We start from the raw sequence: 16,985 nt of genomic DNA on the forward strand, positions 1-16,985 counted from the left end.
TTAACTCACTGACTCTCATTTATCCAACACTGACTGAGTGTTCTTGACACTGATTAGGCTCAGTTTACAGGGTTGGGAAGAACAGACTACTAAAGCAACTAATCACCTGACATTTTCACACTCAGAATTCCTATAGCATAATTACAAAGGAAAACAGAAACATTTTCTGTTTCAGACTGGCAAGCCACATTTCAGAATTAACAAGTTATTAGAATGGTCCATCTTGGGGTGCCTGGATGGCTCAGTCAGTTAAGTATGTGCCACTGGCTCAGGTCATGATGCCAGCCTCCTGGGATCAAGTCCCAGTCCAGCTCCTTGCTCAGCAAGGAGCCTGCTTCTCCCTCTGCCTGCCATTCCCCTGCTTGTGCGCTTGCGCTTGCGCTTGCGCACGCGCACGCGCTCGCGCTCGCTCGCTCTCTCTCTCTCTCTCTCTCTCTCTCTCTCACACACACACACACACACACACACACACACACACACAAATAAATAAATAAAAGATTTCAGGGCGGTGGGGAAGAACAGTCCATCTTATCTCAGCACTTTAACATTGGCTGCTTTTTCCTTCCCTCCCCTGTCTCTCTAAATCTCCGGATTCCCCCACCATATCTTCACCTCTCCCCCAACACCCTCAGTAGTTCCAATGGGAAAAAGAAGCCAAAAGAGAAAGATGCGACTAAGGCATAATGAACTGTTTAAGAGGAATGCAGGGTAAATTGTCTCTCAAGATATCAGAAGTAATTATGCAAACCGTCCTAAAAAGGTAATGGGAACTATTTTTCTTCAATCAAGCCCTTGACCCTTGTGAGAATAAACAAATACATTTATGCTTGGGTTTATGATTTTGTACACGCCTCCCACCATGAAATAACATAAAAATCACTTATATGAAAATGACAGATGTCTTAGAATTAGAAAGCCCTTTAGGCTCACCTGATCAAGCCCTCTTACTTAACTGACCAAAAGATTTAAGACCAAAGAGGTAAGTCACTAGCCCAAGGTCAAATAGCAAGTTAACATACGAGAAATGAACAGAACCCACACTCCTATTATATCACATGGTACCTCATCCTCTTCAATTATTTACTTTTATTTTGGTGATTTAAACACACATACACCACTTCCATTTCTTCTTTTAACTACCTCAGAAAACTAATAATTCTGTGATGATAAAACAATCCTTCGCTCCCAGAGATTTCAAAAGGCTCACTATATGACAAATACAATATCTTCTGGCAAAGCAGATACTGTAATGGCTCTAAAACTTTTGACAGCTGGAATGCCTGGGTGGCTCAGTCAGGTAATCAGCTGACTCTCAATTTCAGTTCAGGTCATGATCTCAGGGTTGTGGGATCAAGCTCAGCATAGAGTCTGCTTGAGATTCTCTTCCTCTGCCTCTGCCTCTGCTTTACCTCCTGCTCACTTGTGTGACCCTGCACACACACTCTGTCTCTCTCTTAAATAAAATATTTTTAAAAAACAAATTTAAAATGTCATAGTTATCAAATACTTACCTTTGCATTATAATACCTAGAAAAATACCAAAGAATATGTGTTTTCTAAATAAAGCAATCCAGTAAAGTAATTAAAATACTAGAGAATCACTCCATATAACTCGTTCTCGATGATTACGTGGTTTTATTTTTTATACTTCTCGAGAAACTGGGGTGGCAGAAGCAGTAGGAATCTTGTACCTTCATTTCTAACGTGATCAAGGAGATTGCTAAAATTTTACTAAGAAAAGGCTTCATGCTTAAGAATAGCTAGGTTCGGATTATATGTTTATTAAAATAAGAGAAAAAAAGAAAAAAAAAAAAGAATAGCTAGGTTCGGGGCGCCTGGGTGGCTCAGTGGGTTAAAGCCTCTGCCTTCGGCTCAGGTCATGATCCCAGGGTCCTGGGATCGAGCCCCGCATAGGGCTCTCTGCTCAGCAGGGAGCCTGCTTCCCCCTCTCTCTCTGCCTGCCTCTCTGCCTACTTCTGTCAAAATAAATAAAATCTTTAAAAAAAAAAAAAAGGAATAGCTAGGCTTTTGTTGTTTTAAATATAAAAGACTATCACATATACAATGCTCAATATTCTCTAAAGGTAAACAAATACTACAAAAGTGGAACATCGAAGAGAACAAAGTCAAAGGAAATTACTAAAAAATATTCCTCTAATTAACGCAATGTGAAGAGTTTCTTCCTTGGAAGAGTACAATACACAGAACCCATACTTTCAACTAAGTTTTGTTGAGTGCTCATCATGTTTTGTAAACTTTTTCCATACCGGTCTGCAAATCTTTTAGATTCTGATGGTATGAGGTAAGGGAAGGGAGCAGGAAAATGGGGATATGGTGGGAATCTGATACATAAATTAGAAAATCATTAAACCAGGTCAACACATTTTTATATACAAGAGTAGAGGTACAACAATCACAAAAATGAAACATACTTAACATGACTGTAAAAAGAAACACACAGGGGCGCCTGGGTGGCCCAGTGGGTTGAAGCCTCTGCCTTCGGCTCAGGTCATGATCTCAGGGTCCTGGGATCGAGCCCCGCATTGGGCTCTCTGCTCAGCAGGGAGCCTGCTTCCTCCTCTCTCTCTGCCTGCCTCTCTGCCTAGTTGTGATTTCTCTCTGTCAAATAAATAAAAATAAAAAAATAAAAAAATAAAAAAAGAAACACACAGAGACCATCCAGAAACAAAGTTTCAGCACCCGAGTATTAACAAAATCAGACAGCCCTTGAAATGAATTACCTTTCTACCTGGTACCAGCTAAGTGATAGTCCACATCCAATCACCAAGTTCTATCAATTCTACTTCCTAAATCTCCCTTCTCTCTATTCCTTTTCTCTATCCCCAGTGCTACTGTCCTCAGTTAGGCATCTTTTGCCTGGTCCATTAAGATGTCCCCTACTGGCCTCTTGGCTTTTCTGGTCCCATCTTCTCCAATCCAGCCTTCACACAGCTGCTATTGTAACCTACCAAAAAGCACAAACTGATCATGTGATTCACTTGATTGAAATTCTTCAGACACTCACCTATTGACCAGCAGTATTTTTCTAAATTGTAGCTTAAATTGTGGAATCAATTGAAATGGGTCCCAACCAGTATTTCTTGAACAAAACAGCACAGGAATGATGTAAATCATACATAGTAAAAATACTGCCTCATGAAACTTTTCCTACTTTTACGCACACATGCACATTCTGGGTCATGAAATAAAATGTATTTCTACTGTGGGTTGAGTTTAAAACAAAACAAAACAAAACAAAACACTGACCTACATAATAAAATCCCAACTCCTTCATAAGTCCCTTCACAGTGTGATTCCCTCACCACAGCATAGTAGCTAAGAGACAGTCGCTGGAGCTAGACCCCTTGGGTTTACTTGCCAGGTATGCCAGTTGTAGCTGTGTGATCCTGAGCAAGTCATTTACTAACTGAGTGTCACTTACCAGCTGTGATCCTGGGCAAATCAACCAATCTGAGATAACTCAGTTTCACTATCTATAAAAGGAGGATAGGAAGAGTACCTACCCACAGAGTGTCACATGAATTAAGTGAGATTACCTATGCAAAGTGTGTTAACACGTGGTGTACTTAATATTAATTATTACTGGTATCACTACTACTGTCCAGCTTAATCTCTGTCTATTCTTGCCCATACTCCATTATGACAAACTACTGGCCATTTCTCAAAGACATCTTCCTCCCTCAGACTATCATGTCAGATGCTGGTGCTGTGTAGAATGGGAACTACACCTTTCCAGTCCCCCACACATTATATTTCCTCATATTTCAGCTTAAGTGAGGCCTCCCTTATAAAGCCTTCCCCATTCCCCAGTTCTCTTCAGTAGGTCTAAATGCTCCCACAGCGGGTGGGGGGTGCAGGTGTCTCCTAGCCAAACTGTGACCTCTTTGGACCACCTCAGGGGCATCTCTTTCCCAGCACAGCATGTTACAAACAGCAGTTCAACAGGTATTTTCTGAATGATTCCAGTTACTTACCCTTACCAGGTTTTCATTTTCTCATCTGTACCATGGGGGTAGTATTTTGCCTGAAGAGTTGTTGTGGAGTACACTAGACAATGTTATAAAAGTGCTATAGAAGCAATGCTCGATAATGAGTGGGATTTTCTAGAATCCTTATCTAAATTACAAAGATCCTAAGGAAGCAATACCTTAGACCCTTATTACCTAATACCTGGAGGAGAGGGTAGAGAAAGAGAGTCAAGAAATCTAGTCAGAAAGACAGTGAGATCTCTTGGAAGAAAACTGCAGTAGATGCTTGAAAAAGAAACATGGCTGAGGAGAAGACAAAAGGGAAGGAGGCCCCACACTGACAACCCACCAGACCTAGACTTAAATCTCACGGCCAAAACCTGTGTCTTGTCCATCGTTGTATCCCTAGCATTAAAACAGTTTATGACACTTAAGAAGAAATGAGCCTACCTCATCCTCAATGTTCTCATCTATAAAACTGTAAAACTGTAAAACAATGCCTCTCATAGGGTTTTGGTGAGAATTCAATGAGGTAACACGATGCCCTCAGATCTTAGATGCTTCCTTCTGTATCTACTCCTCTACATATCTATCCCTCTACATAGGGTCGTGTAGTTCAAGCTAACCTATTTACTCTCCTGTTATTTGACAAAAAAAAATCAGTCACATTAACTTTCTCTAAAGTTTACAGGAGATATTAGTACTCTTAAACATCCTATAACACCACTTACTATAGATAAGAAGTACAATGTAGCTTATCTTAGAATGCAAAAAAGAATCTAAAGGATCTTGTAATCTATAAGGCATTAAGTACAGTTTAAGACTACACTAGAGACTATCCTCTGGACAGCTTCACAGACGTAATGGAGTCCTCGGCAATTCTCTGGTGATCATTACAAATGCTCCCCAAACAATAAAGTAGACAATAAATAGTAAAAACTGAAAATTTCAGAAACAAAGTATAAGAGATAAACGCCCCACTCTTTTGATTAATAAATACTATCAATGTCCTTAAAGAACCTTTGGAAGGGCTCTTATTTTCAAGAGAAATGTCAAAATGCAATGTCATATTTTCCATTTTTTCCAGAACTACATCAGAAAAAGTTCAGTTTTAGCATGCTATTAGACCCAGCTAGTGATGTAATTTACCAAGTTACATTTTTATCAAAATAAAAGACTCGGGTCGCCTGGGTAGCTCTATCGGTTAAGCAGCTGCCTTCAGCTCTCATGGTCCCAGGGTCCTGGAATGGAGCCCCACATCAGGCTCCCTGCTCAGCAGGGAGTCTGCTTCTCCTTCTTCCTCTCCTTTTCCCCCTCTCCCTCACTTGTACTCTCTCTCTCTCTGATAAATAAAATCTTTAAAAATAAAAAAATACATAAATAAATATTCACACCCATACACAGTTTACAAGTCAACAATTCACACAACTTATTACTCTGCTTGAAGTCAACTTTCAAGTTACACAGACTCTCTCACTGCATTTAACAAAGTACAGTGAAATAATTAAATGGAGGGTTTCTCTTGCATGTTCAACATGCAGGGGACAAGTTTTTTTTAACACGTGTCATCAAGCTTGACCTAAACCAGGGAGTAATTATTCAAGATTGGGTTTGAGTTTAGGCACTTACTGAAAGAATATGGCCCCAATTCACTTTTTTTTTTTTTTTAAGATTATTTATTTATTTGTTTGACAGACAGAGATCACAAGTAGGCAGAGAGGCAGGCAGAGAGAGAAGGGGAAGCAGGCTCCCTGCCGAGCAGAGAGCCCAATGCGGGGCTCGATCCCAGGACCCTGGGATCATGACCTGAGCCGAAGGCAGCGGCTTTAACCCACTGAGTCACCCAGGCGCCCCTCCAATTCACTTTTTAAAAACCTACCTCTGGGGGCACCAGGGTGGCTCAGTGGGTTAAAGCCGCTGCCTTCGGCTCAGGTCATGATCCCAGCGTCCTGGGATCGAGCCCCACATTGGGCTCTCTGCTCAGCAGGGAGCCTGCTTCCTCCCTTCTCTCTCTGCCTGCCTCTCTGCCTACTTGTGATCTGTCTGTCAAATAAATAAATAAAATTTAAAAAAAAAATTAAAAAAAATAAAATAAAATAAAAAAAACCTACCTCTGCTTAACTGTTTTTAAAACAAACACACATTAGTGTAACTTCTCAGGAAAAGAACTGAATGCAAAGGTCAGCAGATGGGGGAGCCATTTTCAGCTCTGTAGTAACCTGATGGGCTACCAAGGAAAAAGCCATTTCAATACTCTTGCATTAGTTCCTTAACCTATGGTCTTTTTGAGATCTCAAGTCTACAGTTCTTTTAAGTACATGTCCTCCATGGTGACATCTTAGTTTTCCAAAAAAACATGTTATTCCAGTAATTGTAAAATATCCATGAGCCATGATATGACATTAATCAGTCAAATAAAGAATAGAGGATTCCCTTATGTTAAGTGATTATCTCCAGATCGTAAAAGGTAGTGTTGTCCTTAACCACAAAAAGCAAAACAAAACAAAACAAAAAACAGTAATTTTTAAGAAAACCCACAGAGGCACAAAGCTAGAATATAAAAAAGCAATGAGGGGGTGCCTGGGTGGCTCAGTCAGTTAAGCATCCAACTCTTGATTTAGGCTCAGCTCATGATCTCAGGGTCCTGGGATGGAGCCCCAGGTCAGGTTCCATGCTCAGCGGGGAGTATGCTTGAGGATACCCTCTTCCTCTCCCTCTGCCTCCTCCTCCCCTCACATTCTCTCTCAAATAAGTAAATAAATCTTTTTTTTTAAATGAAAGCAACATCTCTGTGGTTATTCAGATAATGGTGTCAATGAAGTGCTATTGCAGAAGATAATGACCACTCTGGATTTCAAACATGAGGCAGCCCCAAAACCAAAAATGATCTTTGTTGTTATCTTTGATATACACCATTTTTGATGTTGCATTCTCTACTTAGATATCCTCTTGGAGTAGAGTTCCATAAAGCATGAAACAGAGCCCCTTGGGACTTAGAAAAGTTCAAATAATCATAATCTGTTGAATAAATCCAAATTTACTCATTCAAATATTTTGTGCAAATATTTTGTGCACATCATACAAAATAAGCATGATTTTAAGATAAATAAAAGGATGGTTGTGGGGCACCTGGGTGGTTCAGTTGATTAACTGTCTGCCTTTTGTTCAGGTCATGATCTCCAGGTCCTGGGATTAAGCCCCACATGGGGCTCCCCACTCAGCAGCGAGTATATGTTCCCCCTCTCTCTGACCCTCGCTCCCACCCGTGCTCTTTTACTTCCTCTTTCCCTCTCTCTCTCTTTAATAAATAACAAAATCTTAAAAAAAAAAATAGCATGGTTGCTTCCTTAAAAACAAGTCAGCTTTTGGAACTAACATTGTGTGTCAACTATATTTCAATAGAAAATAATGATAATAATAGTAAATTTTAAAAGTCTGCTCTAAACATTTATCCAGGACCATCAAAATCTTAGCACGGTAGTTGACCAAAACAATAAAAACTCTAGAACCTGATTCAATCATGTATTTATATTAATCTGGGTATTAATCATACTTTTGCTGGGCTTTGGGCAGAAAACAAGTACCACCATAGAGCTAATCCAAAGGTACCCACTCTGTGGGATACTACCATAAAGAAGTATAATATACAATCAAAGACAGCACTGGCAATACTAAAGTTAAAGCAATTATCCAAATGTGGTTACTTAAATAACAGGCCATTAAACAAGTCAAACTGGGGACAGGGGGCTGGGGGAGTGGATGAGCAAATCTTTTCAGAACTGGCAAGCAGACACAAAGGTGCATATTCAATTAATGCATGTCTGAGCATCACCTATATACTTAATGCTGTGTTGGAGTCTATGAGAGACAAAAATGCAATACTGCCCTACTTCTCCTGTAATATAAGGCACCCACAAACGAAATCTTTAGATAACAAGTCAGTACCAATCTGTGTCCTGCTAATAATAAATTCTATCAGAATTTAGACAGGACAGAATAGGACAAAAGAGAGGGATTAAGAGCCAGGAATCACACAAATTAAGATTCTGACTAGAACATCTTGAATCCACCACCACTTAAAGAATTTTAATCTCAGATGTCATAAACCACACATAACCTAATAAGTCATTTCCCTCAGTTGCCATTAGGTCTGTTTCCTCATCTGTAAAGTGAGTAGGTTAGCTTCAAAGAGGAGTCGTAGGTCACAGTCTCTAACCTGAAATGGACCTTAGAGGTTAGAGGAGTGATTAAGACTGCAAGTCAATTGCAGGAACTACATAAACATTTAGTATAGATATGTGGAACATTGGCTTAAGTACAGTGGAGTAGTTTTGCTGGGATGGATCTGGCTAAATAAGACCGGCCAGACCATGAGAAACCCAATTAAAGAACTTGGACTTGCCTCTGTGTCAGATAATATAACCTCAGTTAAAACTGTCAGGTTAAACTGAAATGCTATCACTGCCAAAGAACTATAATGTGTAAAGTAGAGAGAGACAGCCACAAACTGTAACAGTGCAATGACACACTTAAGCAAGAGATTTAGCTGTTGACCACTAGGAAATGTTAACAGTCAGGCTTTCATAATCAGAGGTGAGACAGTTTGATTTAGCAAAGCAATTACCCAGCTCACGATGAAAGGCAGTTGCCCCTCAAAGAATCATCCTTGAAAACAGCAGCCACCTTCACTAACCACACAGTAAGGCATGCAACAAACATTTTACATGTCTTCATTACAGTCACAAACTGAGAAGCAGTAACAGGCTCTTCACACAGGAAGGGAAAAATTACACTAGATGGTGCTAAAAATACCAAATAAGCCCCTGCACCTTTATTTCTATTTACTCAGTTGTATGATCTTTTAATGAGGAAGGTGGGAAAGGAACAAGTTATATTTTATAACTTCGAAACCACATTTACCAATAGGCTGAACTCTACTGCTTTGGACTCATTCTGTAAACTTGGAAAAGATTTCAAAACGCATGCCTCTCAAGCAAAAAGTTAACCAGCACCATAATTGGTTATGTCCCCCTGGCTCTAATTTACTGTACCTACTACAGCAGAACAAAAGTGGCACAAGCTGGGCTTGTGATCTAGTCCAATGCAGAGTGCCATCTGCTGCACATGCACAGAATGTGTCCTATGCAAGATTCAACCTTAGTGTCTCGCAGGGACCTTTGTAAGAGCAAGATGTTTGTTCCCATATTTGCCTCATTCCACAGCTCTGCCTCCAACATCTACTTACAGGAGAATTCCCATTCATGGTTGTTTAAAATACCAATACTTTCCTAAAAACGGTAGTTTTGAAAAGGAGGAGATTATGAAGGAGCAATTGTGTCTTATAACGAAAAGAACACAATAAGGGGGTCAGAATATCTGGGGTAGGTGGGAATCCTAGAACTGGTGCGTATTAGCTGTGGAATCCTGGCCAAGTCCCTCCCCTTTCTGGGCCTCTATTTCAGGCATAAAATGTCAAGAGTTAAATCCCTAAGAGATACCTTTCAAATTGAGTCTTGTGAGGAATCATAGAATAACAGATGGAGACAGCTATATACAGGAAGGCTTCAGAGCAATCGTAGAAAAAGAAAAAAAAACCTGTTTACATATTTTAATTAATCAGGTACAACTTTTTTCAAAATCGTACAATTCTAAGTTCATTTACAAGTCAACATTCCCAGGATAACACTTCAGCCCTTCAGAAATAACACTTCACTTCAACTGTTCTTTCAGTTACAAATTCAGCACATCACTTTTACCCACCCCAGAATAGCACAGAAGAACACTTTCATGAAGTACCCACACAAGGAAGACACTCATAGCCTGACAGATTCGCATAGTGGAAAATATACAGGGCATAAATTTAAAAATGTTAAATGAATACCACACCCAAATAGCCTTAAAAACAAACTGTGCAAAGTCAAAAGACATATTAGCAAAATACAGGGATAAAGACAACTTGGGAAGCCTTTAAATAGTTTGAGGGAGAGGGGAATGCCATCAGATTTCTGGATGGCTTTATGTTTTTAGGAAAACAAAACACATAAATGGAGGCTATGAAACATGCAAATCTAAACTGAACTGTGGAAAAGCTCGGCTCTCACCCAAAAGCTTCAGCAAAGCAATATGTCAGTATGCCAAATATGAAGTACAAATTTTCTTCACAAGAATGAGGATAGGATCCATACGTGTGACTAATAATAACAGTATCATCTTGCATTTACAGACCATTAGTTCTTTTCATAGCTCTTGCAGACACCTGGTTTCATGTTGTCATCAGTCTTGGGGTGTCCTCTCTGAAAACCTCCAGTTCAGCTTCCTCTCAAGAGCTATGTGATCAGAATAGGACAGGTGGATGTATTGATTGAGATCTGAAGGTACCAGTTCCTTCTATCAGGCCGTCTGCAGGGATTCTCTCATTCCCACACTACACAAGTTAGCCCAGGAAATAAAATCTACACTCGTTCACTCACAGTTGGCCGGAGACCAACACAAATGGGTCTAGAAAGTCCAAGGAAAGAGAACCCGCTGACTTGTTAGGTCAAGAACTCCATGCCAAGTTGATCTCTTGCAATTGAAAAAAGAATTCACAATCACTCACCAATACATCCCGAGACTGTTCAAACAGAAACTCTCCTTCGTTGCCAGCCAATGAAATCCAGCAATAACTGGTTAATTCAACTACCAAATCCCTGCCTCTGTGAACTTGCCATATCCACTTCCCCTCTGCCTGCTGCCCACCCTTCCTTCTTCAGGCACGCGTGAACGAGCTGGTAAAACCGGCCCTCCGAAAGGACCACCGAGGACCTTTAAGGACCTGAGGGGATGGAGCTTGCCTCCTGAAGCAATGCAGCATCCATCGCGAAGGGGCTGTTCCCCATGCCCACACACGCAGGAAGTCACGGAGGGGGATAAAGTTTGATTATCCTTCTTGGCCGTTCCCAAAGGGCCGAGAGAGGACGAGGGAGCGGCCCCGCTGGGGTCCTGGGCTGCTCTCCGGAGGCAGTGCCCAGAAGCATGGCACTGCCACTCTCCTGATACATACACCAGGCAGCCGCGGCAACTCGGACACCCCAACCCGCCCGGAGGAGGAGGGAAAGGGGACAACTTGTACGGGGCTCAGTACGCGATCGATGGGGCAGAGCTTTTTTAAAAAAACGGAGGGAGGGACCGAGATCGGGGGCGAAGTCAGTCAGTGAGAGGTTCAAGTCCCGTCCCTTCCCCGCCCTGGTGCCCCGGGTCCTGCGGGAACATCCCCGCCATCGCCCCTCCTCCTCCTCCACTCGGCTTCCTCCGCCCTCCCTCCCTTCCTGGTCGCCGCCGCAGGCGCCTGAAGGGCACGGCGGCTCCTCGGTGCCCGGCAAGCTCGGGAGCGGCCGCGAGTTGAGGTAACTCGCCCGCTGCCCCGGCGGCCTGCCCGCCGGCGGCTCCCACACGCCAGCGCCGCCCCGCCCTCCCCGAAGCCGCCGGGCGCGCTCTCTCACCGTCCGGTGGTGCTGCTGCTGCCGGTGGCGGCTGACGCCCAGCCCGGGGAAGCAGCCGGCAGTCAGCGCTCCGCAGCCGCCGGCGCCCCCGCCGCCGCCCCGGGAGGAGAGGAGCAGCAGGAGCGATCTACCTGCGGCGGCCGCCATCTCTCAACTGGAAACGGCGCCGACCCAGGCAGCGCAGCGGACGGCCGGGGCGGAGCTAATACCCGCCACTCACCTTCGCCGGGCCAACTGCCGCCCTTGGCTGAGTTGGTGAGGCGGAGCTTCCTGCAAGGCCCAATCGACAGGCGGGAGAACCACACTTGAGGCTGCCTGTCACTTCCAGAGTTACCTATTGTGGGACATAGTCAATTACGGGCAAATTCTAAGGAACCGGTAATTGGCACCCGAGCCCCTCAGAATAGCAGCACTAGAGATGGCATATTTGATTTGGCTAATCTTCACCAAGGATAAAGCTATGTTAAGGGTAACTGGGGAAACAGATATTTGTGCTAAGCTTTGTACTTTGTGAGTGTTCTAAGTTGGCAAAATATGTACCAAATTAGTAATCATTAAACGAGGGATGCTAGAACTCTCAGTGACACGCCCAGAGTTATCATTCATAACTGATGGTATTTGGACATGCTGAAATTAACCCTACGTCAAAGGGTGATTTAATGACCGTGCTATGTAGCATAATATAGGAGGGGTAGAATGCTTATGATATCAAAGTCCCAGAATGAGTACAAGCCTTCAGGGTGAATTAACAGACCTATATACATTTCAAATACTCAATTCATTTTTACAACACCTTTTAGACTGATACTCTTACACTCTCCAGAAGGAATAATCATTTTCTTACGATCTTTGACCCTGTGTGCACTTATTAAACTATGGAAACAGAACATGTTGGCAATGCAATAAAAGTCATGTAAATGTTATTTTAACGAATTTTCATAATTTAAATAAACTAGCCAATAGGATACACTTTGGAATAATTCTTGATTTCTTTCTCTTGAAAAATACTTCTTTCCCCAAGAAACAAGATCATAAAGAAAGCTCATTAAAGACTGTAAAAGAAGTATTTTCTTAGAAGAGGATTTCCTTGCTGTCTGTTATTATAGGCTGGTTAGTCTTCACACCTTCTTTTAAAATGTGAAGCAGGAAAACAGTTTGGTAAGCAGCTGAAAATATTATTCTAGGGGTGCCTGGGTGGCTCAGTACGTTAAGCATCTGCCTTCTGCTCAGGTCATGATCTTGAGCCCAGAGAGCCTGCATGGGGATCTGCTTCTCCCTCACCCTCTGCCCCTCCCCACCCCTGCTCGTGCTCTCTCTCTCAGATAAATAAAATCTTTTTTTTTTTTTTTTAAGTATTACTCAGGGCGCCTGGGTGGCTCAGTGGGTTAAGCCTCTGCCTTTGCTCAGGTCATGATCTCAGGGTCCTGGGATGGAGCCCCACATCAAGCTCTCTGCCTGGGATGGAGCCCCGCATCAGGCTCTCTGCTGGGCAGGGAGCCTGCTTCCCCTTCTCTCTCTCTGCTTGCCTCTCTGCCTTCTTGTGATCTCTCTCTCTCTCTGTCAAATAAATAAATAAAAATCTTTTTAAAAAAGTATTACTATAAATTCTGGAAAACATCTTAGTAGTGTAGCCTTAGGCAATCAAGTTGAAACAAAAATACACCACATACAATTTTATTTTATCATTTATTCTAATAATATTTTTAAAAGTTTAGCTGAAATGGTATTTGCTTGGCCAAGAATTGCTAAATAATGAAGTGGGGATTTTGGTTTGTTTAATCCTTCCACCCCACCCCAGAACATTAGAATGATTGGCTTCTCCGGGTGAGAATATCACACCACTCACCCAAATGGCATTTATTGCCCAACAAGTGGAACCTGAGAGCTCAAGAATGAGATGAGCCCCCCCACATTCAACAGCTGCACACACTAATCCCCCCTTAGCTGGAAATCTGTGACATTCCTGGAACAACTTCACTTACAATCTTTTTCTGCCCATCTATATTTATCACATCTGCATGTTATGTATCTACCAATGCTGTGCCATTTCCTCCTTCTTACTAGGATTGCCAGGAATTTTACTTTTGTTTTATTTTCTGTTTCTTTTGCCATACCTGCCTATGAATCAGGATTGTCTATCCATCTCCATCTTATACTTCGAAAAGTTCTGCTGGAATTGTCTTTTTCCTATTTTTCCAAATGCAGAAATTAGACATGCATCCTGAAGTTCTGAGATTTAGTCCTATGCATTTGCAAAAGAACCACAATAAAAAGATTTTTTTTTTAACTGCGTAAACCTGAAACTAGAGGGATTACCAAAAGCTTCCTTCTTATTTACTAAGGGTGTCATTTTTTATCTACCAAGATAAAACCACTGATGCACCCCAGGTAGGCTGTGTAATCTGAAGTTCCACTGACCAAATTGAGTTCTAATAATCCAGGGCTAGAAACCATACACACGTTAATTACCTCCTTACATAGAAAATCTTTTCCATAGCAGCAAAGGAGGTATCTCACATCAGTTGGTTGGCCAGGCCCCATAATAAGAAAGTGTGGATAGTTTAACAGAAAGTATCCTCATTCCTAAAAAATAATAAATTACATATGAAGGGAAAGGGAATTAATATTCATTGAGTACCTGCTATGCCAGGCACTGTGCTGATCACTCTAGAGATAATACTTTTTTAAAAGATGGCAAAGTAACCACAAAAAAATAAAATGGCGTTAACTTTTGAGAATAAAAAATTAAAGGAAACCTAAATGTTTTCTAATAGGAATTCGTTAATAAGAGACTAACCCTAGGGGCCCCTGGGTGGCTCAGTGGGTTAAAGCCTCTGCCTTCGGCTCAGGTCATGATCCCAGGTCCTGGGATCGAGCCCTACATTGGGATCTCTGTTCAGCAGGGAGCCTGCTTCCCTTCCTCTCTCTCTGCCTGCCTCTCCTGTCAAATAAATAAATAAAATCTTTAAAAAAGAGAGAGAGAGAGAGAGACTAACCCTATAACAGAATATTATGCAACCATTAACAAAATGAATTATTCCATCTATACTTTAAAAAGGTAATAATATGGGACAGCCGGATGGCTCAGTCAGATAACCATCTGCCTTCAGACCCGGTTGTGATCCCAGGGTCCTGGGATTAAGTCCCGAATATGATCCCTTGCTCTACCTCTGCCTGCCACTCCCTCTCCTTGTGAGCTCTCTCTCTCTCTCTCTCTCTCTGACAAATAAGTAAATAAATACGTAATTTTTAAAAAGTAATAATCTAGGGCAGATAAGGCTTTTTAACATATATATATATGTTACTTATGTATACTTTTATATGTTATATGTGTATTTCAGTTACATAGTGACTTCTGGAAAAATAAACAAGAAACATGTTAGTGCTGGAGACTTTTGAGAAGTAGCTACCCTTTCAAATGGTTTAACATATTCCCATCTGCATGTTATTTTTATCATTATAAAAACATGGTCACTAAAATCTACATGGCCGCAGAGTTGTTTTCTGTGCCAATCCTTAAAACAGGTTGATCTTTTTTTAGCTAAAACTAATCAGAACAGATTTCCTGGAGCATGAAACCCTAACTAGGCTTCCTACTAAAATGTACACGGAAGTCAGCTCCCAATTATGACTCAACTCAATGGAGTATTTGCCTAAAAGCATTCCAGAATAGCCAGGATAGGTGATGCACACAGTTCATTGACACGGGTAAGAAACCATAACAGGGATCTGCTTAGACATTTGGGGGCTGTGTTTCATGGTTCACAAATGGTGTGAATTACTATGCAAGTGAAATCAGCAATTTTTGAAGAACAGGAAAAAAGTATATGAAGAAGGAGAGCAAGAGGAAAGGGTTTACCCTCAAATATTTATCATCTCATAAATCACAGCCTTGATCTGTTTTCTGGCTATTTGGAATTCACTATCTTCCCAGGTATCATTTCCCATTTCTCTACCCCTACCCATCTGCAGGCATCTCGCCATCATTACCACTCACTTTCCCATGACTTCTCTGTTTCTATAATCTTTTATGTTTTTTCTCAACTTCTCTGGACCAGAAATATTTCTAGTAAATGTAGCCGAACTCCTCATAAACCCCATCACATATACGTTCCTGTCTATATCCGCATCTAGTCTCACTTCATTAAACACACATTTTTTTCCTTCCTCATTTTTATTTCTCTCCTTTTCTTCCCCTAATACTCCCACCCCACTTACTCTAATGTAGACTTGCAACCTTACACTGGACTGTGTACATACTTCACATACATCATTTACACAGATGTACTTACATATGACCTCTTAAGATTTTTGTGTGCCAGGAGTCTCATGCCCCAACCTCCAAAGAATGACTGACTCCATACACATTTTGAAACTCAGAGACCCTCTAATCAAACATTCTTTCCTATCTGCAAGTTTTCTTCTATCAAGAGCAGAACACCAGGAAAACACTCAGTTGAGGAGGGCAGGGCTTGTTCAAATAAGACTATCTTTGTTCACATTTCTTAAGATCTGAGAGGTTGGCAGTAAACATTAATGCTGTCGCTTTTGTGTTGGATTGGTTGTGGCTTTCTAGAGCCTTTGCTATTTACTAGACCTTTGGAGTCAGGATGTCTTTTGCCTCTACCTGAAGTGATTCAAATGTACAGAACACTAATTTTGCACTCAAATAAATCACATGACCATAGGAATTCAGCCCATATTCTGACGGAACTGAACACCATTCCAGAGTACCCAAAGGTGCCAAAAAATCATAAGAACATTCTCTGACAAGAATGAATCAGAACAAAATGCCAAATTGCTAAAGTGCTCTCCTCTCTCAGCAATCTCCAGGTATTTACTCCCTATACCCTGAATATGCCCCGACCTTTCAACCTTCAACTCTGTCTGCTCCCACTGTCCCTATAGTTCTACTCTTTTGAAGACCAGCTTTGCCTCCTGTGAGAGTAAATGTCCAGGTAAAACTAAACTTTCATAGTTTATTGTTTGACTTTTTATCATAGTACTTTGGCACTTGATGTGAGCTGATCTGACAATGAGGTTGGCCACACTCCCTTGGTTATCATACTTATTTGAATAGACTAATCTGGTTGGCTGGGCCACAGTCCCCTTCTCTCATCTTCTAAGTATAATCTGTATCAAAATTATTTATGTTACTATATTTCTCTTACAGAACTCTTCCAAGTTAGTGTTGCCAATCTGGCAAACTAATTTAAGCTAACTCTTTAGATTATGATAAGGACTCCTAGGATTGCCTCTTTCATACAACCTTTAAATTTATAGGACCCTACCAATGTTAATAGCCAAAATACTTTCACAAAGTATGACAGGTCTAACAAGATAATTCTGGGGCAATGGGGCACCTGGGTGGCTCAGTGGGTTAAAGCCTCTGCCTTCGGCTCAGGTCATGGTCCCAGGGTCCTGGGATCGAGCCTCACATCGGGCTCTCTGCTCAGCAGGAAGCCTGCTTCCTCCTCTCTCTCTCTGCCTGCCTCTCTGCCTACTTGTGATCTCT

The 16,985-nt window shown here is 41.6% G+C and overlaps 1 protein-coding gene across 1 annotated transcript in view; it reads right to left on the bottom strand.

Moving 5' to 3' along the window:
- The window catches only part of MCU (mitochondrial calcium uniporter), a 196,923-nt gene extending 185,273 nt beyond the window's left edge, over window positions 1-11,650 (bottom strand). The window contains exon 1 of the mRNA XM_080822670.1: window positions 11,471-11,650. Within this exon, the coding sequence (XP_080678796.1) occupies window positions 11,471-11,617 (147 nt within the window). The 5' untranslated portion in view covers window positions 11,618-11,650. The remainder of the gene's footprint in view (window positions 1-11,470) is intronic.
- Between the last annotated feature and the right edge of the window lie 5,335 nt (window positions 11,651-16,985).

The sequence above is a fragment of the Martes martes genome (assembly GCF_963455335.1).
Source record: "Martes martes genome assembly, chromosome: 14".
NCBI lineage: Eukaryota > Metazoa > Chordata > Mammalia > Carnivora > Mustelidae > Martes > Martes martes.